Raw genomic sequence first — 27,153 nt, forward strand, 5'->3', positions numbered from 1 at the left:
GCTTCAGAGAGTGTATGGACCGAAAAAAGACAAGAACTGAGTTCACATATTATTCCAAGCAATAAGGGTGGGTTGAATTTAGTATGCACTGGAAATGGCAGCCTCTTATTCAGTGAACAGTGGTTATACAAGTCATGGCTGGGTCTGCTGTGTGCATTCATAGACCAATAAATGTTCCCTCAGAGGGAGAAAGAGGGAAGTGGTTTTTGTATGGAGCAATGGATTTGTCTTGGGTAATACATTTGGGTACGAAACCTGCTTCTTCAGCATCCAGTCCATTTCCTCTTTTCTTCAGCCCACGTTACATCTGCTAGATGGATATTATGAGCAAACTTGACCCAGAACTGGCATTAGGTCTTGGTAGAATGGAAATAATTGCTCAGTTGGTTTTGGTTTACAAAATTAACTTCTCCACCCTGCTTCATACAGTCATTGGCAGTGTCATTTCCCTGCTGTCCCCAGTTCAGTCGTAGCAGCACTGAAGACTGAGACTCCAGATGATTTGTTGCAGGCGCTTGAAAAAGCATACCAATGCCTTAGATGGAAAAGTTTCCCCTAACAATCTTCTCAGAGGCTCCCCAGCTGCCTTGTGCCCCCCGCAATTCTTCTGTCTACTTTAGAGTGTACAGTAGTGTCTTAACGGGAGATCTTGAGACAGAGATATTAAAAACACTTCTGAGTCACACCGAACAATAATCTAAGTTCGTTTCTCTACACCTGAATGCATTTCCAATAAAATGGCCAGAGTGTGTTAGTTTGATTTCTCTGTGTTTAAACAAGTTTATTCCATTTTTGGAATTGCAGAACATTTTGTGAACATGGGAAAATTATTGCAGGTAGAGTGTTTTCCTCTTAATGCCATGTAATTTTAACTTGATATGCAGAGAGCAGGATGTAGATTTGCTTTTGTCTCTCCAGAAAACAGAATGTGAATGTGTATTCTGTTATATCAGTTCTGATGTTTTACAGTTACTCTTAAAAAATAATAAAAGATTCCTTAAAGGATGAAGGTGAGGTAGGGATTTTTTTTATTACAGAATTAATTTCATATATATCCATCATAACACAGTTTATTGCCCCACTCCCTTTTTGTGTATGTGTACTTCTTAAGAAGCTTTGAATCATTATGGTCCCAGCAGCCTTTGCTCTTTTTTCTTTTTAGTGTCTCTAAATTTGAATCCATTGCCTTTATAAAAATCCTATTATAGCTGTTTGATACATTAGGCTGGTTGCTGTTTGTTCAAAAATGAGTTCTGAATAGTTTGTGTGTGATCTTCATCTGATTCATTCTGGCAGATCAGCAAATGATAGACAAATTGGAGCATGCCTATATTTCAGTGCAGATTTGGCAATTCTGTCCTCATCAGAAATTCTTTTACCTGCATAATGTGACTTTTGCATTTTGACGTTACTAGTGTTGTGACTGGTATTGGTAGTATCAATGACTATGATAACATGACTGTGGTTTATGTGGCTTTATTTTGTTTTGCCATCTTGCATTGATTAAAAAAAGGAGGATACATCTTTATTTGGATGGAATTCACTGTGGACCATCATAGTGCTGTTGCTGATATTAATAAAACTCTTACTGTTTAAAAAGAAAAGAAAAACCCTCTCTACTATGTTGACTAATAATCCTGCCTCTATTTAGTAGTTGGACACACATGGAAACATAAAACAGTGTGTTGACATAATGGAAGCAAAAGTTAGACATTGAAGAAGCAAGATAAAAAGAATATTGATGCTTTTGAATGTTGGTGTTGGAGAACACTCCTGCAAATACCATGGACAGCCAAGAAAACAAACGAATCATCAAACAAATCAACCCAGAGTTCTCATTCGAGGCACAAAATGATCAGGCTCAAAGTATCCTCCTTTGGACACATTATGCAAAGTCCTAGCTCTCCAGAGAAGGTTCTAATGCTGGAAAAGGTGGAAGGAAAGAGAAGAAAAGGACAACCAGCAGCAGGATGGATGGACTCAGTTGCAGTGGCGATGGGTGCAGTGTTAGAAGGACCAGGTTAGTGTCAGGTTCAGCCCAAGAATCACCACGAGACAGTCCAGAATTCAGCTCAGCTGCTTTATTAGCTTGCACCTAATAGACAGAATCTCGCCAGACTAACTCTAATCCCCCAACGATAGCAACTGTAACCACCATGCCCTTTGGGGGGGGCAGTCTCTTCCTCTTGACTTTCACACAGTCCATCTGGGGGCTGAGGATATGCTTTCCTTGGAATGTCTCTCCCTCCTCCCTGTAACCTTGAAGCTCCATTCCAGAATCCTCCCCGCTCATGTCTTCCATCACAGTTAGGGACAGTTTCTCATAGAGAAAAATCTATGTGGTCACTAGGAGTCAACACCAACTTGATGCCACATAATCAATTGTATTTAGTGTACATGTATACTAGTAAACATCAGAATATTTTGTGTCATCTTAAAATCTTGTCCACTTCATGAAATGCAAACCCATGGCTTCAGATTTATGTATTTTAGCTGCAGATCCTGAACACTGAGCAAACACCAATCTTACAATAAGCACAACTGTTCATTGGTACAAGCCACAGTGAATAGGTACTCTTGGTTGTATACCTATTCCCTTCTGCCTGAGGACTTGTGCCTATGCCAATATGCAGCCCTCATGGGAACAGTAATTCAGGGATCAGTAACTCACAGATTCCGTCTCCCAGCTCTGAAAGGCTTTGGGGAAAAGTGGTTGTCTGCTGGTGGAAATACTGGCAAGAGAAACCATATTAAAACATTGCACCTTTGCTTTTTCTAGTTTCCTATCATTACCAGTAAACATTCTTAAAGGAGCGAATGTTGCATTTAAGTGTGCTTCCTATGGTAACAGCTCGTGCTTCCCATTACCGCCTCTCAAGTTGCAGCTCGTCAGAAGAGCTTATGGCTGGCAGGGAGGTGTGTAGGAGTCAGTGCCATGTGGGAGGCTGGAGATTTTAATTTGATCTGTTTCCTAGCTGCCTTTGTTCCTCCCTCTTTCAGCATTTACTATAGAAGGTAGTGGAGGGTGGTGACAGGTCTCAGACGCTGGGTACAAAGGAAACTATAAAGGCCAGTTGGTGCTGCTTCACATCAAAGTGGGATGGGGGAAGCTTGCATGAGGCCTGAAGCTTTTCTAGCTAAATAGAAAAGGATTTTCTGTAGCTTGTGAAAATTGATCTGAAGGAGCCAGATAGGTTCTAGCACAGCCTTTTCCAATCTGGTGTTTTCCTAATACATTGGACTTCAACTTCCATAATCCCAAGGTAGCGTGGATAATTGACACTGAAGTCGATTGCATTTGGCGAGTCCCAACTTGAGTATCATGCTTCGCTTGGTTGGCAAGGCCAAAATTTAGAGTGTTACATGAATCGGTTCTCTGTGAAGATCTGTGATTAGCACTATATAGCACTGGTGCTGATATTATGTACTGATGCTGTGCTATGTGAGGATTGGTGTGATGTAGCACAGGAGCTCATGTTGATCAAAAACTCTTATTTGGAGGAATTTGAATTCACTCTCTAGTATATGGGCTTAGGTTTCTACAGTAGCTTTTCTGTTTCTTACAACTTAATGGTCAAAGCTCAGATATGTAGGTATGAGTAAGGAAGAGGAGGGCAAAGTCCTTTTGTTATCAATTCCTAGATTACAACACCACCTGCTTTCTTGAGTCTGCAAAGCCTCTGATTCAAAATCAGCCTTTTTATTGAACTCAGCAAGTGAGCGAAGCCAATGCTACCTCTCACAGTCAGTTTTTCCAACTATTTTTTTGACATTGAAATTCAGCCATGGGTGGAGTGCATACTTTGCTCCCTGCACTGTATGTGTATGTATGCTAATTCCTACAGCCTGGTGCTGGTTGGTACCATTTTGACTGTAAATGCAGTCCAGAAGAAAGGTTAGAAAGTCCTGCCCATCCCTGCTGCTATGATCCAATTTGTACCTTCTGATAGCAGTTTAAAAAAAAAAAAAAATCAGCCAGCCCAGTCTTCTCTCTCCGATGTGACATGTTGTTTGAGGTGTAACAGCTTGGGCACTGCCCAAATGGACATCCTTACAGGGTTGTTGTGTGAGAGGATGAGTTAACAATTATTCTCATTATGGTAAGCAAGAGGCTTCTTTAAAATGCAGTCAGAAGAGATTAGAGCTGGCAGCCCCAACATAACTGGAGGGTGTCAGGTTAGGAAAGGCTAGTTAGAATAGTTTTTCTCCATTTCTCTGCTGGAGTGTGGAACACACTCAATGGTTGCTATGCTTCCCAAAACAATAGCAGGCTAAGTCAGGGGGGGGGAATCTTAGACTACTTTTCTAGGGACTCGAAACAAGAAATGCTGAAAGAATGAACAGATCAAATCAAATCTTTATTACAAAGACCAGCATAAGGAGGGTGGGGTACAGTCAGTTAGAAAGCATAGAAAATATATCAAAGTCTAAAAAAATATAAAAAGCTAAAAGATATAAAACAAAGTATATATCTAAAAGGGGTAGGAGCATTAGATAGGTGTAGGGAGGCATAAAGGTTAGTATGTGGCAAACTATATCAAATTACAGAGCACTCTAGTATGATGAACTAAATGCTCATTAAGACTAGTTTATGGCACAGGTCATCATCTGACAAATTTTAATTGCTGCTGTGCAGAACCTGGCAACATTATATGTTGTAGCAGGGTTGGTATCTGAAAGTGGCAGGGAGGCGTAAAATTGTCCTGTGTGCTTTTATTTATGCAGTAATGGTGAGATGAGGTATGAATGTCGCTGTAATACAGGCACTGGAGAAGCACAAGGTCTGTTGTTTCTGTGTGTCCAGAGTCACAGGGGCGTTGTCTCTTCAGGTAAGGAATCTTCCTGCATTGGCCTTCTGAGGGGAGGGCATGATATTGTGCCAGAGTAAAGGCCCTCCGGTGGTTAGGTACTTCGGGTAGAATGAACAGAGATACAAGAGGCATACTGTACAGCCACCAAGGTGGTGGTCTAAGCATTGAGACTAGTCTCCTGAATTTGGCTGGACTGATCTCCTGGTTCACAGTTGCCTGTTAACTCAAGAATAGCATTTTTCCTGATAGCTTGCAGATACCGAGTGCAGAAAAATGGAGTGGTCTGGTATCCCAGTCTTCCTCTATCCATAGTTCAGTCCAAGCAGGCTTACTGACCAGACTGTTGTATATCCTGGGTATTCCTTTTGTATGTAGTCTTGCAGATGCCAGAATTGTAGCAGCTGGATCTCAGGTTAGAAGTCAAAATTCTGAAAACAAGGCTCATCACCACGGGAGATAGTTGAATTGGCTTCCCACTCTAAAATTGTCCTACAGAATCTGATGACAATTTTCTTTAAAAGCCAGGAGCAACACAGATTGTCATTTCAAGTGTCAGAACCACCCTTAAGTTATGAAACTGCCTAATTCCAGATCAATTTCTTGTCCATCTGAAAAATAGTCTTAATTCTGTCTGGCAGTGGCTTTGCGTTCTCTCAGCAGAGGCCTTCCTATGGTTCCTCTTTCATCTTTTAAACCCAAAATACCTGAGTGTGAATTTGAATCTTCAGCATGCAGATTGTGTTCTCCCGTGGAGCAGTTGGTGGTTGAATCAAGCCACCTCATTATTTTGTGTGTGTGTGTGTGTGTGTACGTGTGCGCATCGTATCTTTAACATCTAGGACAGACTGTCTGCAGTGCTGAAAATTGGGACCTTACTGCACAAGAAAAGTTGAAGTGTCACCAAGATCCCTTCCCTTTGGTACTGCTTTATAGTTAACTACTGTACATCCAAAACCTGCTTCTTAATTTTGCTTTGGCAGTCCCCTCCCTCTCTTATATTTGACAGTCTTCTGTCCCAGGAAATCTGACCAAATGCAAGAAACTCTTCTCTCAGGTACTTCCTTGGTGAGTTGCTTCAGTCTTTCTTCCTTCTGGTTCTTCCTTTTCTTTAATCAGATGAAAATGGTAGATAATAGAAGTAAATGGTAAATCCTTTGAAGTGGATGTGTAAATATTTAGCTTATCCCCACTTCCTTGTTCGTAATGAAACAACCCTACCTCTTACTAACCTCTAACGCAGGCAGCTCTTGATTATCCTCTGCTCTGTATATTTGAGGATGGAGCTCCAACTTTCATTAACCTCTTTTGACAAGATGTAAGCAATGCATAGCTTTGGCGGCCTTCTCAAATCTTACCTGTGCCAAGGTAGACCAGTTGACACATTTAGTCAGTGGCATAAAAGCAGTCAAGGCAAGGGTGCTTTCAATCTTTTAAAAAAACAAAGCTGGTTGTGGTCTGCTACAGGGTGATACAACATAGAGGAACATAGGCTTTTGCTTATGGCAATATGATTGATGAAAGAAGAGCGCAAGTAGAAGGAAGGGGCAGGGAGTGTGGTAATCAGCATCAATGCATACTGACCAGATAGCAGGAAGAAAGCATTTTGCTGCCATCTAGCAGTAATCCAGATTTTTGTACCCTAACATTGATACCACCTGCTGGCACTGCTCTTCTTCCAAGAGAATGGCTCAAGTTGCTACTTTCTTGAGAATAGCTTCTGTGTGCAAGTTCCAGGGACTTAAACAGCTCTGCTTTTTAAATATAGCCTTTAGCTCTTTAACTAAGGTCTAATGTTGGGGTAAGAGGCCTTATATGAGAGGTTTACCTTGGGCCCAGAGACCTCTACTTGTGTTCCTGTGCCTTAGCTCATGGTAGGCTAGTGATATTTACATGTGCACACAGACTGAGCATGCCGAAACAAGATGTCCTTACGTTGTGGAATGACATGCTTGTCTAAGGAGAGAGGTTTTTGTTGTCTCATGTCTGTATGCAATTGGAGTATGAGAAAAGGATCTGTTTCTCTATGAAGTGAAAGTATTCTGAGTTTCGAATTAATCAAACTTTTTTCTCCCCACCTCCTTTGCTCCAAGCTCTCAGGTTGCAAGCTCCCACTCACCTGCTTGATCGTTCTGTTTGAATAGGTAGTGCCTGCATTCCTGCCTGGGTTACCAGTTCCCCTTCCCATTGTGATTTTTTTTGAGGAGGCTGGGCTTCCTCTGTATGCCTCAGTTCCCTTACTTTTGTGCTGAGAACCTAATATGACAGGCTGCTATTAAAATGAATGCACATGGTGATGTGAACAAGAAATACTGCCAGTCTCAAGTTTGCAGGTGGGCACTTTCTAACTTTAGTTATGGAGGGAACTTGCTTGGAGTTGGGAGAGCCCAGTAAGCATCTCTCCTTTCCCTTTACCAAATCTGAAATGTTTGGGGCAGGATGGCTGCTTTGTAGTACGCACTGCCACCAGATCACATATTTTTAATTGCAGTGGTGGCAGGATGGACTTGGTGGTTGATGCATCACTACAGGGCCATAGAAACAGTTGCCATAAGATTCTGTACTACTGGGAGAATGGGCTAGAAGAGGAAGGCTTGTCCTTCCCCCTCTTTTTCAATTAACCTTCCAAGATAAATTTCTGTCCAAAGCTGATATGCAGCTTTATAAACTAACTGCTTAGGTCAGGGCTTCACCAGCTTCTTAATAAGCTGTAAGAAAAGAAAAGATGCGGAGCAGAAGGAGCATTGGATTGCTGTATCCTTCCACTCTTTCTTATCCATTTTATTTGATTTATACTCTACTCTGTTGAGTATATAGGGAGCCCAAGGAAGGTGTGGTTGTGTAGTGCAAATAGTCTGCTATTTGAAAGGTTTGTATTCCAGCTGCATCTACAAATTGTGAAAAAGAACAGATGATCCCAGCATTGAAAGCCTTTGCTGAAACAGCATTGTGGTGAGACCAACCTGTTGGGTATTGTGGAAGGGATTCCCCCTTCTTTCCTAAGTCTTAGTTAAATGATTTAAAAGTCTAGGTGTCCTTTTCTTAGGGAGACAGGAGGATACAATGTAGGTGTGTGTTTGTGCAAATACCTTGTCAGCTTTGTGAGATAGTCCAGGCAGGAAGCATGCCCAGATGAACTAATTTTACTTTAAGGTTACATTAACAGAATCTTGCAAGTCTGAAAGTACATTTCTCCCCCTTCAGCTCTTTACAGCCCAAGAAATTAGGGAGGGTCCCTTCTGAGATGTTTCCCATGCCCACATTCCTGCTGCAGGCTAAGCTGCCTCTTATCCAACATTTCTCTGGCTGTGTCTCTTCCCCCTGTCTCCCAAGGTAATTCCTACATACCATTACATACCTGCAGCATGATGAAGTACTGAAGGGTTTTGAAAAAAGTTCCCCCTAAAGCACATCGGCATCTCTTCACTGCAAGCTGAACTACAGAATGCTGCAATGTAAACTTAAATTCCTTTTGCTCTTTGTTTAGGGCCTGATGTGACTTTTACATGAATTCTACCAATTTCTGGACCAGGAATAATTGATATGCTGAGTGTGTCATGCTCCTATTCCAGTATTTATGCATAGGAGAGGGGGAAAGACTTATTAGTAGCCACATGTATATTTTCTGGAAGGGATAGGATTTGTAGTCCAATGGCAGAGCCCACTTGCTTTGAGGAAGGGTGTTCAGGTTTCAGGTAGGGGCCTTTCCTAAATTTATCCAAAAATTCCCAAATTGAATCTGGGGCTTTTTCTGCAAAACAACATCTTTGAGCTATGGCTCTTTTCCACTGTTCAGTAGTTCCCACTGTCTGTTAGAGATATATTATTGCTGAGCGTGGAGGTTTTGTTTTTATTTGTCATGGCTAATATTCAGTTTATCTGTTCTTCAATTAATGATTGAGTGCTTCTTAAAAATCATTAATGCTAGTAGTTAATTACACAGACTAATTAATGCCTTATGTCAAGCAGTGCTTTGGTTGCTGATAGTGGTTACTTGTAGCTGAGAGTTGGCCTCTGGTGTTAGGTTTTTTTCCAATGGGAATTGTAAAATTTCTGTCAGTGTTGTTTTAAAATAATTAAATGAGTGGCAATTTCATGTCATCATTATTCATTTCAGTTTTGTTGAGAAGACAAGCTTGGACAGTGAGTCTCTAGAGTGAAATAGGCATTAAATTAACATGCATTTCACTACTGAAGCGACATTGACACAGATCTTCAAACCCTGAGGTTTATTATCTTGTGAAGAAAAAAACAGTTTCTAGAGCATCCTTGATACCATTAAGTTTTGGCTGATTTTATATTTAGGTTACTAGGCTAGATAACTCTGATGAAAATCCTAGGTACAGACATCTCATCACAACCCAGCTATGTACTCTTTCTCTTTTTCTTATTTCAGAAATAATATTCAGATGTGCTCTGTATTGAGTGACTATGCTTCTCCTCTTTGTTCTTCAAATTAAGTTGGTGCCACTTAACATCTTCTCTTTCAGTTGCATGGCTATTGGATACAAAATCTTCCTTTAGCTAAGACTGAGGTCCACCATGGCCTGGCAAAGAAAGAGTGAGAACTGAGTTCCTTTTCCCGTAACAGTGGAATCAACAGTGCTAACTCCACATGGTGTTCTCGTATCCAGAAATAACCCCCAGAGGTAGCACTTAACACATCTCTTCTCTCAGCTTTCTCTCTCCCCCCCCCCACCCTCTCTGCAGTGTCTTTGGCACTTGGCTTCACATAATTCTCTCCCTCTCTCTTTTCTCTGACAAAATAACTTATGCAGAGGTGAGTCAACCTTGCTTGGGACTCACATATGCCCTGGTGCTGAGTGCTAATTAAAAGGTGTAATGGGAGCCTTGTAATCATTCTGTATAAAACACCATGATTTGCACAGGGGAGGAAAGTATCATTACCGAAAAGACTTCTTATAAAGAAAAGAAAGTATGTGTACGTATGTATATATGTTGGGAAAGTTACATTTAGGAAATTCTTTCAAAATAAGTACACTACTGAATTTATTTTTCAGTGACTTGATTCATTTAAAACCCTCTTTCCGTTTAAGCACATTAAGAATCTTATCTCATATTTGGGAGAGGGCATTATTTACAATAAGATACACTTGGCTGTGTTAGGATGGGATACTTTGGCCTATGGCAGAAGTAAGGATGGACCATAAGAAGTGCTGGGCAGTTGTTGGCAGAACAGTTTGGGTGCAGGTGAGACTCAGCCCTACGTGGCAACCATGCATTAACCTTTGGTCCCTAAACTGAGGGTCCATGCAACAAAGTCATCTTCTCTCATTCTTGGCTAAGATGGGCGGTGTAGACATGCAGCCTGGGATTACAGGAAGTGTAGCTCAACATATCTGAAGGATCTTGAATTGGGAAAGTTGTTCAAGAGGTTTGTTTATTTGTTTATTGTATTTCTATATTGCTGTAATCAAAGTGATTATGTATCTTGGAGAGAACTGGAGTCAATAACATCAGTGATGTATAATTATCATCCTTGCAATAAGGATTGACAGCAGAGATAAGGAATGTTTGGATTTCCATAGAGTGCTAAACTATAGCCTGTACTGAGTGATTCAGCAACATCTTCCTACCTTAATCTACAGCTAATACAGATTTCTCTCTCCCTCTCCCTCCCCCCCCGAAAAGGAGCTATTACAGATGAGCATCCGGAAGCACATTTGCAATGCTGTGGTCTAATTGGTGAGCATATATGTATTTCTGCCTAGACTTGGGAAGAAGCTTAAGCAGCATATTATAATACCCCCCCCCCTTTCTGCAGATCTTTACATTAAGCTTTCTATAGCAACACAAAGCAAAGTATGAGATTGTAAGTAGGTAAAGAAAAATGTGCTTCAGAATGGACGGTGTGGAAGTTCTAGTTTTTGGGGGGAAGGAAAGAGAGAGAATGTTTGGGCATTGAAACAAAACTTTTCAGCCATGCTTTGATGAGTGACAGGCTTGTCACAGCTGTTAGTGTGCCTGGATGTGCCAGACGTCTTAGTGTGAGTTCTTGCAACCAAATTCAAACGGAGCTTTTGCAGTTCCTCAAATCCCATTTGTATTTAGCTGCTGCCTTGTCATAAGGCTGTTTCCAATTGTTATACAATTCCTGCATGGGAAGCCCTTCCCTTTTGGAAGTCTCCAGTGACTTGCATGTAGATTATGTCCTGTGTGACAGTTATAAGCCCAAGCATCTTGCTGCAGTTGTATTCAAAACAAAATGCACGTGCCAGTTGCATTCTTAATTGTTATCCACATGGTACTCTTACAATATTTGAATTGTTTATAAATCCAGCTCAGGCTCAAAATCAGGAGGCAGCTGCTTGGGTTCCCAGAACTGTTGTCAAACGCCTGTCCGGCATAACTCATATCAATGCCATGTCTGATCTAGGAAGCCAGAATTTCCCATAGTGCCTCTGGCATAGCACCATTTTGGAGGATGGTGGAAAATTCAAATGCTTCCCAGGAGAGTCTGGGAACTACCACATTGCCTTAAGGGTTGCTTCTTACCTGGCATCCATTAGAGAGCTGCTGCCGCCACTAGTATGTGTAGAGGGATGAGTATCCCCAAAAGGTCCAGTGGCTTTCCTCACAGTTGGAAGTTTGCATTGATTTTGTTGAATATAGAGAAGTAGTTATAAGAGATGTTACTTAATTTGTTTTCCCCATTGCTTCTTCTAAGATTTAAGGTAACACCTACAAAAGGGTAGATATGTGGAGCGGGCTTAATAACATTCCCTCCTAGGTTGATTCCTGAGTCACTCTTGCTTTTTCAGTGAATTGCCTTGGCTCATTTGTTGAACATGGATACATTAAAGACAGAAAAGAAACTCATTTGGCAGCTTTCTGTAGCAGGAAAAGAACCAAATGCTTGGAACAACTTCCAGGCCCTAGTTCAGTTTCTGCTTCTGTATACCAATAAGTGGGAGCTGGGTTGGTGACTGGATGGCAACTGGGTGGCAGGAAAAGGTTGGCTGAGAACAAGAGTGGATTTCAAATGCTAACAGAGAAAAGGAGGAATACTGAAGGATCCTGTTATTGGCAAGCAAATATCAAGGTTACTAGACATGGCTGTTGGATAAGCAAAGGAAATTTTCACTGCAACCTCCCTAGAATAATCTTCTGCACTTGATTTTTGCTCTTCAGTCTCTGCTATTTCTGCCTCCTTGAATAGATCTGCTATAATCACTTTTGTCCTTGAGAAGGAGCACCCTTTTCTGTTTAATCCAGCTAGAGGGTTACGTTATTTGGTATGCAGCAGCATTTCATCATTTTGTGGTAGTCCTGGGAATGTATGACTTAGAGACAGCTAAAGAACCTGGCTTTTCCATTCATGGACATCCTGAAATGTGGGAATGGTCCTGTCTTTCTTTCAGATTTTAATTACCACTTAATTACTACTACACTGATAAGCATTTTCGTTTGAGGATTGGTCATCAGGGTTAGTACTGTGTGGATAAAATTTACTGCAAATTTTCATTTTGCTTCTCTCCCTTCCCCTTTTCTATTAAAATGAACCAGTTCTAGCTCTTCATGATTATATGCTTGAAAACATGTAGACAAATACTTTTAAAAAATGACTGGGTTCCGTGATGGAATTTTGGCTATCTCAAGGCTTGTATGGCTCCAGTTCAAGTGATGAGGTTGCCTTCCCTTAAAGGAAAGAGAGATGAAATCATGGTAAAGCCCTATCATCATTATTGTTTTGCAGCCCCCTCCTACTGTTGGAAAGATGTTATGTATAGGTATGATGACAAATCAGAATGCAAGACAAATCAACATTCAGAGCATTCACTTTTCCAATGGAAGCCAGGCAGTGCATTGTCATGTCATGTAAAAGTGTCTTTGGGAAAAGCAAGGGTTGGTAAATATGCTCACTCTTTCCATGTTAAAATAATTACAGTATTTAAAACTACACTCCAATACAGGCATATCTAGAAACAAGTCCCACTGAATATAACAACTCTTCTGAATTTAAACAGGAATAAGATTTTATTGTGAGAAAAAAAAAAACTCTTTAAGAAATCTTATTTGGAAACTGCATAATAGGATAGATCAGTCTATATGCAGGTTTATTTATTTGGACATATCTGTACAGCTTCCCCCCCCCCCCGCATAGGTCAGGTGTACATCCATGGCTATGTGCAATTGCTTTATCCAGGCTGTAGGGCCTCAGAGGCAATGCATCTGAAAGACAAGACTTCTGAATGATAAATGCTGGGTACCTCCTATACCAACTTTGTTAAAGTAATACCTTCCAGACATAAGGAGCAACAACTCCCATCAATCCCGGCCAGTTTGGCTATCATGTTAAATTGAGTAGCCTCCTTGTGGCTTCTTATAAATGAGCCAATACACGACACTTCAATTTTGTATTTTAGATTGTTTGGGTGTGTTAAACATTTGAATATGATTTACTGTGAAAATAATCCAATATATTTAATTATGGAAGGTTGCTTTCCTGGCAAATGTTCCTGTTTCCTGATCATTTTGGAGGGGAAGAAAGCTTAGCAAACACCCAAATTTATTTTGCATTCCTGAGTTGATGTTAACATGAATGTAATAGAGAAAGACCCTCTCTATCATAGGGAATAAAAATGCCATTTAGAATACTGACATGATCTAATTTCTGCCCAAAGAGATTGTGCCCTTCATAAAATACTCTGTTTAGGAATATAGGGAGAGTTAATGATTGCTGAGTCACATTGTGGAGGAATAAGGTTAGATGTCTATCTCGCAGGATGCCAGCCTGCCAATTTTCTTCTCAGTCCTTGCACATATGCAACATTAACTTGAAAGTAAATCCAACAGTAGGTCTTCCTTCCAAGTAAGTGGATACAGTATTTTTGTTTCAATTGCACAGAGACAAATGTGGAAATGCAACAGCTTCCATATACTTCCCATTTTAAAAAGGTTCATGGGGAAGTACACAAAACCAAACAATACTGCTGAAAAAAAAACTTCTGCCTCAGATTTTTGCCACCCCTTCTTCCTGCAACCAGTTTTTTTTTTCTAATCAGACATTGGGAATAAGGATTCCAGTCTCCTAAACTGGCTTTTTTTTTTTTTTTCCTTTTCTAATTCTGTGTAGAATTGCCTAGACCTTGGGTCTCATCCGTATCATTAATCTCCTGTGATAAACCCAAGATACTGTCCTTACTGTTGCTGCTTGTCTTTGGCTATCTTGGATACGCTCTTAGAAGGGCTTTCCCTCTTCCACCGAAATCACGATCTCTGCCTGGCAGGACAGAGGTGTAATGCAGCCGTTTATTATTCCAGGCAGGTTCGTCTGCAGCACTGCATCAGCCATCATTTTTCATCAGCTGTTTACTCCCCCCTCCTCCTCCTTTCCCCCTCCTCCACCCCCCTCGGTTGTTCTTATTCCCTTCTACGCCCATTCCTAACTCCCCCCCCCCGCCATTTCTCACTTGGTTAAACTCAGAAATTGTAAGAAGAGTGGGTGAGGTTTGGCTGCTGTCTTCGCTTTGACGATGAGGCTGGATGGGGCTTAGTAGGAATGAGGAAGGACTAGGGTGAGGAGATGGAGAAAACTGGGATGAGCACATAGGCAGAAGTGTTAATATTGCTGAAATCAGAGCCTTGCAAAGTCTCTGTCGATACACCCTCTCCTTTCATGCAGCACCGTCCGCTTGTTTTTCATTCACCAATTTTTCTCATTTGAGCTAAGCTCTTAACCTTCCTCAAAAAGCTATAAAGTAACTGTTAAGGCTGCTGCAACTTTAATTTTGAAGCTTGTCCAGCCTTCCTTTGTTTTTGCTTGCTGCAGCCTTTCTTCGCTTCAGTCCTGCAGCCATTCCTTCAAGTTCATATCCATTTCGTACTCACAGATACATGTCTCCTGCTTACACTTTGCAAACCCATTTGAGCACGATGCCTTCATTTTTACACTTTGCAAACTCATCTTCACTAGATTTCAGATTTCCTGGCCTCTCTGAGTAAATCCTTTCAAACTCAGCTTGTCTACCCTGAATGTTGCAAAATATTTGAAGGATACGATTTTGGCTATACACTCCATTTCTGTAGACTGACAGCTGCAGTGATTGGTTAGCACAGAGAGTGCTTTAGGGGGAAAAAAATGTCAAGTGTGCTGCAGTTATCTGCTTTTGCAAAAGAAGATTGGTGACTGTGTGGAAAGCTGCCATATACCAAGCCTTGTAATGCGTGCATTTTGCCAAATATTAACTGACTCCAGAAATCCCTAGTGGAATGCCTGAGGATATTGAGCACATCTTGTTGGTTGGGGCTTCTCCAGGTCTGCCAAAGCCATCATCGTCGTCGTCGTCATCATCCAGGATGTTTTGGGACCTTGCTCTATAGTGAGAATGCTGAAATATTGTGGGTTGTAGTCTGAGATTGTATGAAGGTGCCTGAGGATTAAGAAAGGCTGCCCATCTCTGGACTAGTTTTGTTAGCTGTGGTTTTCCAAGGATTCAGGAAGAGTGATTTCACGTCACTTGCTGTAGCTGATTTTTTTCAGAAACCAAAGAGCCACAAACTCAACCTGATGCTTTGTGAATATAAAGCATATGTTTTACAATGTGTGATGATACTTCTTTGCCTTTAATGACAGGTTCTTCTCCTCAGGGGATCCAGGATACTCAGGGCTGCTGGGTACATGAAGAGAATTCAAGTTAAAACACAGATTCAGGAAGGAGTGGCTGCAAGATTGAATTCTCTTTATAGAGGGGTCTCTACCTCTTAAGGTTTATTTACCATTGTTCTTAGCCTCCTCTCAATATAACAGTTTCCCCCTTTATTCCACTTTAGTTATATACATAATTAAATGTAAAAAAACAAACTCAAGGTAGAAGACAGATGACAGAAAAATAGTACCAATAAATGTATAAAATTGTACCCTTAAGCTAAAATTGCAAGTTAGTCCATCATTTATTTTCTATACATGGACGAGCTTAACTACGACCCCAGAAGCTAACAAGCTATTACAGAAGAAATCTAGGTGAATTTCCACTGGAAAGAATTTGCATAGATATATTACCATTAAATATAGGTAACTCCTCTCTCCTTTCCCTCCTGCTTTTTATAGACACAACTGTTTTAAGACAGTGCCTCCCTGCAATTTGAACAAGCACATGGGTATCCAGAAGAAGTGATAGGCTCTAGATATTTATGAGTTTTCTGATAGTAATACAGATAGTCCTCACTTAATGACCATTCATTTAGCAACTGTTCAAAGTTACAATGATGCTGAAAAAAGCTACTTACAACTGGTCCTTGCACTTACGACTGCCACAGTGCCCTTGTCACATGATCATGATCCAGGTGCTTGGTAACCAGCTTGCACTTATGACAGTTGTGGTGTCCCGGGGTCACATGATCACCATTTACAACCTTCTAGCCAGCTTCCAGCAAGAAAAATTAATGGGGAACCATGTGATTTGCTTAACAAATGTGATTTGCTTAACAACCACTACAAAATATGTCATAAAATCGGGTGCGGTCATGTGATGCCTTGTTTTATGACTGCTCTGCTTAACAAATTTTATGGTCCCTATTGTGGTCATTAAGCGAGGACTATCTGTATAACTATTTATTTATTTGATGTGATTTGGTTCTGGTGCTGCCCAACTCCAGAACTCCCTAGGTTCTACTGTACGTGTCTCTTCCTCATTCCATTGTAATGCTTGTTTCCCGTGCTTCTGATAGTTTCTGCCTGATACATTGAATGAGTGTGTTAACCTTTTTAATCTCAGAAAACCCTGGATTGCAGCCCATATTATACTTCAACACAGTGCGATTGCGGGATTGTGTTTTTCTTCCATAGGATTCAAAACCACTTAGTGTGCGATGACCAGGGATTCATTCTGAAATGCAGTTATACCTCTCTAGGTATGGATATGTGTGTTGTGTATTTCTGCACTATTCTGTATGAACTTGTAATGCAGGGTGTATATTTAGGATTTTTAAAAAGTGATTTCAAAGAAGTAAAAATCTTGGCATGCAAATTGTGCAGAAGTTGGTAAGTGTTAACAGTAGTGTGTCTATCTGGTAGTGTTTGGGTCATCAAAAGCAGGAGATGTGGGACATATGATAACAGTGCAAATAAAAACTTGGATGGAGACTATAGGGAAGGTGTCCTGCAAAGAGCTGCATGTAGAGCTGCAAGACACTAGCTCTCATACAGATCTACCTCTGAGGGATGGAAGAAAATGGAGACATCAGAATTATACATAACTGATTTCCAAAGAGAAAGGCTAGAATGCAAGAAATGTGGGTAGGATTTTAAAAGCTATGATTTGGGGTATCTAATTCTGCCTTGGATAATTGGATTTGCAGGAATCTTGTAGAGCCTTCAAAGATAAAGCCTTAAATATATTCGAAAAAAGGTGTTTTTTTAATAGAGTGATTGATTTAAAGCTCTTTGAGATGAAACGTTTTTCTTTTTTTGTTTTGCTTTACTGATATTATAGAAAGTATGTTTTTAGGCTTAGATACTAGAATTGCTGGTAATGTTTTACAAGGCAAAATGGACCATTCCGTCATTGGATTGTGTAGTTTTGTTCTGATATGTTGTTGTAGGATCTGAGGATAGAAGTTGATAGAAACTCTCTGACACCACATTTTACCAACTTCTATCCTCAGATCCCACAACAACATGTGAGAAAGAATTATGCAGTGTGATGAAAGAATTTCCTGTATATACATAGAGACGTACGCACACACACACACACACACACACACACACCCTGAGCCCTAACCAAACATGTTCTGTCTATTTCCAAAATACACAAACCAGGCAATTTGGGCTGCCCCATTGTCTCAAGCATCAGAATGTCACAGCTGGAATATCAGGTTTCATGGACTTTATACTCAGACTTTGGGCCACCAGCACTGCCTAAGATTGAAATTCATTGGAAGTCTCCTTTAAGCCACATTGGATGTTGAGGAATTATGCACCAACACCCCTCTCCCAACAGAAACTTGTACTTGGAATTATCACAAACACCATCGTTGATATCAATGCAGCATGTCTCGCTACCAGACTGTATGACTTTGCAGTCATCTACAACTACTTCACCTGTGGTAGTAACATATATCTGCAAATCAGTGGCACTGTCATGGGCATATGCATGGCTCCACAATATGACAGTGTTTTCATGACTGATCTAGAATAATACTTTCTCATCTACCTGTTGAAATCTTTTTTTTCTTTTGCACAAGAGTCATTGATGAGATGTTCATCATCTGAACATGAATCTCTCATCAAATGCCATCATGACCTCAACAACTTCCATCCCACTTTCAACTTCAGCCTCAGCCTGTTACAAAACAAGTCGACTTCCTTAATTTCACAGTAAAACTACACAATATATACATGTGTCCAGTTTCCATTTATTTATCAAATTTACATGGCCGTCCGTCTCACACAAACTGACTCTGGACAGAATATTATAAAACCAAATATTTCACAGAGACCACTTAACAATTAAATATAAATAAAAACAAGATTGCGAGAAGGAATACATCAGAATGTTACACATGATGCAGCCAGTGCACAGGCTCCCTGTTGCCAGGGGACCTCTGGGCCTATGGGGAAAAAAAAACATTTTAAGGAATTTCCAGAAGGTTGGGGCTAATCTCACCTCAGAGGAGATGATGTTCCAAAGGGTGGGTGCAATGTCAGAAAAAGCTCGTCTCCTAGGTCCCATCACATGGAACTCCTTAGCAGATGGGACCTGCAACGTGCCTTTCCTCCTGGACCTGATGGGACAGGTAGATCTAATCAGGCTGTATTTTCTATAGCCAGGCTCTGAGCTACAACCACATTTGTTCTGACCTTCTTGACAGAGATGATCAACTGATGGAATTAATCAACAAATTCAGAAGTTTCAACTACCCGCCCAACTAGATCAATAGACAAACCAATAGAACCAGATCAATTCCCAGGGATTACCTATTAAAAATGGACCACAGAAACACAACAAAACCCCACTGATTGTCACCTATAGCTCACAGCTCAAACCACTTAAACACATTATTAATAAGCCAGAGCCCATACTGGACACTCTACTTTCTTAGGCACTTGGTGACAGACCCATACTTGCATGCAAACAGCTACCCAACCTGAAACAGATTTTCACAAGCAACAAGATGCTAACATGAGAATCAGAGCTTGTAACAACCCCAGATGTCTACTGCCCCCACATTTATACCAGTAGCACCATCATAAGTCCCAATAACTACATGCATACATTTAGAGGCATCTTCACATGCTATTCCTCTAATATTATATATGTCATAATCTTCCAGCAATGCCCTTCTGGATTCTGTGTAGGACAGAGTAAACTTTGCACAGAAGAATTAGTAGACACTTAGTTGAGATTAGGAGGATTTAAAACAAGAACAAAGTAATATCAGAGCATTTTAACCTCCCAGGACACTCCATTACAGATCTCAAAGTAGCCATTTTGAAAAAAAGAAACTTTAACAACATAATTGTGGAAGAAATTGCTGAACTCACATACATCAAAAGGTTTCAGGCTATCAGAAGATCTTAACGAATATAACTGTTAATTGATAAGGTACTTGTAATCTGTTTCAAATGTAACCTGCATCTGCATAACTACTCTGTCTTCCCCTCCCTTTCCTCCCCACTTCATCCTATATAAGTTTAGCCATTCTGTGCATCTGAAGAAATGAGCTGTACTTCACGAAAGCGTATGCCTAATAATGTCTGAAAAGTTGCTACCTTCTGATGTTTGGCTACCCCAGACTATTATGGCTCTTCTGCTACAACGACTCCTTTCTCTAATGAATGTGTGTAAGAACCAGGTTCTCAAGAGCTTACGGTCCCCTTAGGGACAGAAGTATTATTAGATGAAGTACTTGTTTGAGGAGTACTGTTGCATCCTTACAGCTTTCTGGCTCTGTTTGAAGATACATGACAAATTCTGTGACCCGATTATAAGGTCATACAAAAATAATGGAAATCCGCTCTTCTTGGTCCTCTCTGGGAACACTGTTCTGCAGTTTTTCTGTCCTTCTTGCTGCCTCTCAGGGTTTCTTTCTGGCAGCTGACCTTAAACATTGGCATACTGGTTTAGAAGACCATTCCTAAAATCAAACTGAAGTAGATGACGTTTTCTTCCCCTAGAGAGATTTTGTTTTTAATCTCCCTTCTTTCAACCTGTGGCCAGGAATCCCTGGAGCTCTACTTCGGAACAGGAAAGGCATCTTGCTGCTTGGGATGGGAAGATAATGACTGGTACCCTGCAGGCTCCTCAAGGGGTAATTATGGACGCCACCATCATAATATTAATTAGCTGCTTTTTTCTTAACCTCTGAAGTCTTTTCAGAAGATATTATTCACTATTAAAGAAGAAAAATTAGTAAAAGAAAAATATAATCTCCCACTGCTGTCCCCAACAAGCTGTTAAACAACAGGGGTTAGTTTAATTGGATCTGGCTTCTTAGCTTCCAAGCTATGGAGAACTTTAATGCCTTTACACATAGACGAGTATTTGCTACCTTTACTTCATAGCTCAGGACTAATCAAGTGGACAAATAAATGTACAACTGTTACTTCAGCTCCTGCATTAAATAAAATAGGTTCCATGGCTTCTTCATTGATTACCTCTTTGGCTCATCCCATACACATGTGCTCTCCATCTCCATACTTGGAACCTGTCCAAGAGCAGTCTGGATCAGGAAACAGAGAACATCCTTCAAGTTGGGAATGAATCCTTTTTGAAGATGAAAGACAGGCCAGGAAAGAGAGATTTGATGAAGATAAATTGAGCACTTCAATGACATATCTCAAAAATATGGTTGCAAGTATAGAATTCTCAATTGCTACAGCAATTTTTCAGTACTCATGCTTTCCTGGTTACTGCTTTTATCATAGGAGGAAAAATGTTCAGGGATACTTTTATTTGGCCACACTGTATGCTGTTAGGATTTCCTCCTCTATGCCTATATCAATAAGGGAGCAATTCATCTAGTGAAGTTTTCCTCATTACAACATTGCTTGGTGTAGAACTGTATCTGTTGAGTTTATCTTTCAAGCAGTTATTGAAGTTTCCTACCGCAGAACAGGGCAGCAAAGCTTTTCCTGAGTGGGCTTTGGTGTCTTTTGTAGGCAGAGAAGATACTGCCTGTTATTTTTTTCTCCTCCGCTCTTCAGTTTCAAGCATCTGAGGCCTCAAAGTCTCTTGACTTTTTATTATCACTGTGCCAGAACCAAAGTGCCTCCTGTCCAGTCTCTGTATCTTTACCGCTTGATATTCTGCATATTCTCTGTTTGTCCTAAGCGTAACTATACATAAGGTATCTGGCATTTCTGGCCAGCGTTCCATTTGGTCAGATTTGAATTGAAATTGAAAAGCCACTGCACGTTTAGTGTAAATACATGGGTACAATTAGACATTGCTATTCACGGGAACTTAGTGTAAATCTGAGAAGAGCCCACTGACCATTTCTTGAATACATATTTGTATGCTTCTGCTTATTTCTCAGCATCCTCCTGCAACTGAGAGAGTCCAAGGGTGGCTTCAGGTGCTGCGCTCTGGAAACTTATTTCCCAATTTGCTGCTTCAAAGCACTGTGTGTGAGCAAAGGTTTGGCTGCAAAAGAGAGAGGACCTTCAACTTCTGTAGCCACTTTATTTTTGAGGGTTGGTTGACTGGTTGACCTAGAGAATGCAAAAACTTTTAAACTGACCAGGCTGTGCCAGGCTTAACATATGTAATTGAACGTGTAGTTGAAAGGAAACAATGTTTGTACTTCTGTAGCCTGCTTGGCAGGGAATTCTCTTCCCAGTGGCTGTTGCTTCCATGGAAGCCCTGGCTTCTTGCCTCCTCTTCTTGTGTTATGTTCCAGCTCCTACTCAGATCCCCATAGCTAACCTGTTTCTCAGACTTCAGCTGTTCAGCAGACTTACCCACTGGCTGCATCTCAGTTGCACAAATCCAGATAACCACTACAGGGTAGCCAAGAGATACAATACTTTCAGTTCTTTGCTGCCGCCTAGTGGTTGATAGGTCAGTCAGTCAAACCATAATTTCAAGGAATGAATAAAAAATGTCTAGCTGGTCAGTAGATCATTTGGAAAGGGGAAAAAAATAGCTAAATATGGATTAACCAGAGTGCTGTGGATGCCAATTGTGGAGCATCTTTTTAAGTAGTAGTAGATGTTGGGTTGGGCTGGCAACCACCAATCACAGTTCTTAGAGGGTTGTGCTTTAAAGCTCAGCACTAACCCATTCCAAGTGTGTGGGAAGGGTGGGTTGTGGGGGCAGCAAGATTTAGGGTGAAAAGATTTCCTGATGACTTCAGGGCAGGGGAGAGTATGGCAAAGCAACTGTGTGAATGTGGCCTTAGTGGTGCTGTGATTAATTTTTAGTCTGCCCTGAATTTTGTTTAAATTAAAATCCATGTTATTTTTCTTTTAAAGTTTTCCTCCCTCAAAGGAGCTTAGGAAAATGTATCTAGTACTGTCTTTTCCTCACACCCATATTATCTGCACAATGGGTTTTTTTCCCAAAGTTCTGGACTAAATTAACTTTCAACTTGGAGGTCAACCCTAGTCTAACATTCACCATTAAATCATATTGATTCACATACTTTTGGGGAGCTGAATGCCTGTTTTCAATACAAATGTGGGTTGCACACTTCTGGAACTTTATGGGCCAAAAGTATCTTATGGACCCAGACGGGCAGGGGAGAGTAGTTGGATAGCGAAGGTGGAGAGCACAGAATTCAGTTTGTACAAAGTGATTAGGCAAAAAAGTGATCCAGTTCAGTGTGTAAATTAAGAATCAAAGTGTGTATCTAAAGGGATGAAAAGCATGGTTAAGGTCCAGGTAGGGATCAGTAAATCCAAATAAGTAAAATGAAGTTGAAAGTTCCAGGGCAAAACACATATCTAGCTGTTAGAAAAATTGTTTGTAGCAAATAAATTCACTTACTGTGCTTTTATGTTCCTGTCAGCTAAGCCCCTCCTGAATTCAACCTGGGCTTATTATTAGCATTCATCCCAGTGCCAACTCTTGGGAATGCTGTTATTTCCAAGGAGCCTAGCCTTGAAACATAGCTTAGTTCTGTGCTACTCTTTGCTGTTTCTCCACTCAATGGCACTGATGTGCTTTGGATTCAGAGACTGGGGTATTAGGTCAGGATCATCAAGTACAGAGTCTATACAACAGGAAGAGGCAGAATTCATTTTGTGTGCATTGCTAGAACCTGAATCCCAAATAAGCAAGCTTCCATTCCTCCTCCTGTGCTTTTTATTACCTCTTCCTTTCCGCGCCATAACTATTCTCTTATTCTCATGGTTCCCAAACTGTATGCCGTGGCACCCAGGGGCTGCAGCAAACTCACAGGGGCGCCATGTTTTACTACTAAATAAACAGAACTGTTAGTTGAATAGAGAAAGTACAATCCAGATCAGAATCATGGCACACAAGAAAAAGTAACTACTTTCCATATTGTGTGTGGGGTGTGTGTGTCTCATTGGACAAAATACAGTGAAAGGAAACTGAAATTCTCTTCCATGCACAGTGTTCTAATTAAATACCTGTATGACCCACAAATACTATTTGCAAATATTTTGTAAGCCAAAACATCTGGGGGTCTCCAAAATGGTCACTGTGTCACCAATATGATGGCAAACATCAATTCTTTGTCCAACTTGCCTTTTAAATTTTTTAAGGCTGTTTTACTTTTTTTAAATAAACTGACATTGTACAAAGCAAAATAACAGCGTCCAGTATTATTTTTATTTTAAAAATACATTTGGAATTGCTTCTAAGAATAGTATTTTGTCTTAGAAAATAAAAATGGAGAGCTATTTGCAAACCAATGCTTTATTTGGAAGCCTACCTGTCTGCCCTCCCACCCAACACAAAAATAAATTTGAAGGTAATAGTGAACATCACTGAGTGCTGGAGATGGAGATCATCCTCAGCACTTTCCCTTCTAGTTAGTCATTGTGTTTGGTCAGCCCCATGACGACTGCCAGTTTTTGAATGGCCAAACTACCCTATTTTGCAACAGCAGCCTCTGTATATTTTCTTAAGTTCCAATATGCCCACCAGTCCAAATGACCTTATTTATTCATATTTATTCATCTCCATTGGTACTTCAGATTTGACCAATAGTTAGCCCTACAGTAAGAGCAAGATCTTGAAAACAGATGGAGTGTTATCGATGGATCCTTTTCTATTGGGAAGCGAATGAGATACATTGACTCACAAGCTTTACTGTTACGTAATCTTCACTAAGCAGAGAATTCTGGGTGCAGGAGCAAGATAGCAATCCTTGCCTCGTTATCAAGGCTGGAGGAGGATGAGACTAGGGAGCAAAACAGGTTGTCCTTTGAACACTTCCTTATTATCCCTCCGGATTCCACCAACATCCATCTGTTATAGTTTTCTTATTTCTATTCTACTGCAACTGGCGATTTTCTTAGGCAGATTGTCATTTGCAATATTGGGTGCTCCAGTACATGGTAGAACCTGGTTATTAGCTTCTGTTATGTCCCTTTGTCTAGTTCAAAATAGCAAATAATAGGCTGCATCTAGATAACGGTATATTTTCTTTAACTCAGATGGCTGCAGAGGTTGTCATTTTCATTCTCTGTTTTAATGTGGACTTCCTCCTAAGAATCATGATGTTGCTTAGTTTCAAAGAAAATTCTGTTCTGTAGATAATATATAGCCCAGGAAATCTGCAGATTTGAAAGAAGAAAATCAGATTACCCACACAAATACGCACACTTCAAAAAGATGAACGTTGGAAGACAGTAGCAAAGAGGAAACTTAGGGCTTTCTGTTGGAAACCCAGCAGTCCTCAGAACCCTCCAAGACTAAGTCACCAAAATCCAGAAGCGAAATCACTGATTTCAGGTGGTGCAATTTGCTATCTTCTAACTAGAAATGCTCTAGAACAAGTTTAACATAGCTATTGGAGTCTTCCAGAAAATTCCCCCCAAATTGGCCTAACAATTTTGACCCTGCCTACAAAAGATGGCATCTGCTTATGGTCACCTTGAAATGAATGATTTATTGTTGGAGCCTCTTATTTATTCCTCTGCAAATGGATATATTACAGGCTTCAGTTGCCGTATGAAGGATTGTCACATGGCTACAGCCATACATACTTTTCTGGATATATTTTCTACAATGCTGTTGAGTATCATATTATGATACTCTACCCATGAACATGCTTGTTTTTGAAAAATAAAAAACCTGACTCCTGAACAATATTGGCTGCTCCTGGTACATGGAAAAGTTAGATGAGCAACCTGTGGAATGAAAAGTTTAATCTTTGCCAGTCTTGACCTGGAAATCTAGTCCTGTAATGAACATCAGGATAATTATGTTACCAAGCCTTTGTATCCATGGATCAGATGTAAATCTGTCTATAATAAATAAAGTATTTTGTTTGGAACAAGAATTCAGAGGGGAAGAAGATGTCTTACTTGTGATAGCAAACCAGAAAATCATATGATGTGCAGAGCAAGTGAGTCAAAGAGTCTAGGCCAATTTAACCATAAATTGGAGTTAGTGTTAAGGGTGATTTATTTATAAGAGTTCTAGGGAGAATTGCTTCTTTGTTGGGAGAAAATATGTAACATTAGTCAGAAAGCCTGTTTACCCACATTTATCCAACCTCTGTATGGCAGTAGTGATACTGCGCATCTTAAGGGCACCAAGTTAGCGAAAGCAATACACAGTTATAAGTGTTCGCCCAGAGCATTTTTCCCAGTGTCACATTTCTTTTGGTAGGGCTCCAATAAGCAAGCCTGACTCTGGCCAAACTGTACATAGTGTTAAATGCAGGTTTACATTTAAGGTGCAGATTTTTAAAATTCAAATAGCTGCTTATGGGGGAGCTGATAACTGTCAGGAGCTTTAGAGGTGGGTATGCCAATAGGGGGTGGTTAATCTTTTCCTGTTATACTATTATCCTGATGAAAATCACTCCCTACTGTTTGTATTGGGAAGCAATCTGGCTTTGACAAAAATGGGTCCTTCCAATGCAAATAGCCTCACCTTCTTGGTGGCTGTTGTTTAAAAATAATGTATTAAAGGCAAAAATGCATTTAACATCACATCCCTCATGGATCCAGGTGATACATTTCTGGAAGTGAGGCCTACAGGAGCAAAGGACAGAAATAGAAAAGATTTTTGCTTTCTTGCTCTCGTTTAAATGCTTTAAACTTGTGATCTCTACACATGCACGTGTGTGTGTGTGTGTGTGTGTGTAAGAGAGAGGGAGACTGACTAAACAGACTGACTTAAAATGTAATTAACCCACCATCCACAGAAAAATGAATGGGTCTTCTGTATGTAGTATGAAACATTATCTTATAGAAGCTGGCACAGGTTTTTGTTGCTTCCCAACTGTGGAATATTTAGTATTTTGGATTATAATTTAAACTGACATAAAAACTAAGGCTAGGATAAAAGGATAACACTTGTCTAAGTAGGGGTTAACTATTAAGGAACCATGTCTCCCATGGTTACTTTAATAAAAGCCCTTTAAGTGGTCCATTTAAAAGCCAACATTTTCCATCAGCTTGTTCTTTAAACATTGCTATCTTCCCAGCAATTTCATTCCCTGTTCTGATACTTACGCTGTTGCTTTTACATCTGTTGTACCCATGTGCACATTAGCTGGCCTCTTGGGCCTCTTATTAACTATAATTTTTGCTTCAAATCCTTGTCTTGCAGTTTTGGTTGAAGACGGTATCCAGGGAACCCATTTCTCTCTCTGGGAGATGCCTGCTGGTTGTTGCTAAGGTTGCTTCCACAGTAACATGTGCATCTTGTTTACACCTTCAACGGAAGAAGTTGAGCTTGGCTAGTTCCACTAGTGTCACCTGGGGAGCAAGAGAAGGAAGTGCTGGTTCTGCAGTCTTGCAATCTTACACTAGATCCTCTTTCCTCCCTGAGGAGTTGTGTCTAGTCCCCTACCAAACACTGCACTGGACTGCATTTCATGTGGAGCTCCAAAAGTTGGATTGCCTGCTCTGATTTTATAGAGGAAAAAGATCTAGAGGTGAAAAAGGAGCATACAACTTGTTCTTGGGCTGTTTCCTCACTGAACCCACTCTCTTGTTGTCAAGATGACAAATAACTCTGCAGATCATCATCCTGGGAACTCTGTTGCAGAAGGCAGCTATGAAGGGGACTTTGGCTGCTCTGTTATGGACCTACGGAATCTTATGGAGCTTCGCAGTGCGGAGGCAGTGACCCGAATAAATGATACCTATGGGGGAGTGCACAATATTTGCAAGAGGTTGAAGACCTCACCAGTTGAAGGTAAGGAGGTTATCACCTTGGTGGGAAAACAAATA

The 27,153-nt window shown here is 40.5% G+C and overlaps 1 protein-coding gene across 4 annotated transcripts in view; it reads left to right on the plus strand.

Annotated features, from left to right (window-relative positions):
- The window catches only part of ATP2B4 (ATPase plasma membrane Ca2+ transporting 4), a 166,233-nt gene that overhangs the window by 51,887 nt on the left and 87,193 nt on the right, over positions 1 to 27,153 (plus strand). For all 4 annotated transcript variants that reach the window (XM_088154284.1, XM_088154280.1, XM_088154281.1 and 1 more), the window contains exon 2: positions 26,528 to 27,118. In XM_088154284.1, the coding sequence (XP_088010410.1) occupies positions 26,923 to 27,118 (196 nt within the window). In that variant the 5' untranslated portion in view covers positions 26,528 to 26,922. The remainder of the gene's footprint in view (positions 1 to 26,527; positions 27,119 to 27,153) is intronic.

Source organism: Python bivittatus, unplaced genomic scaffold (assembly GCF_059951505.1).
Source record: "Python bivittatus isolate LINGU-HERP-01145 unplaced genomic scaffold, Pbiv_v1 ctg000700_np1212, whole genome shotgun sequence".
Lineage (NCBI taxonomy): Eukaryota > Metazoa > Chordata > Lepidosauria > Squamata > Pythonidae > Python > Python bivittatus.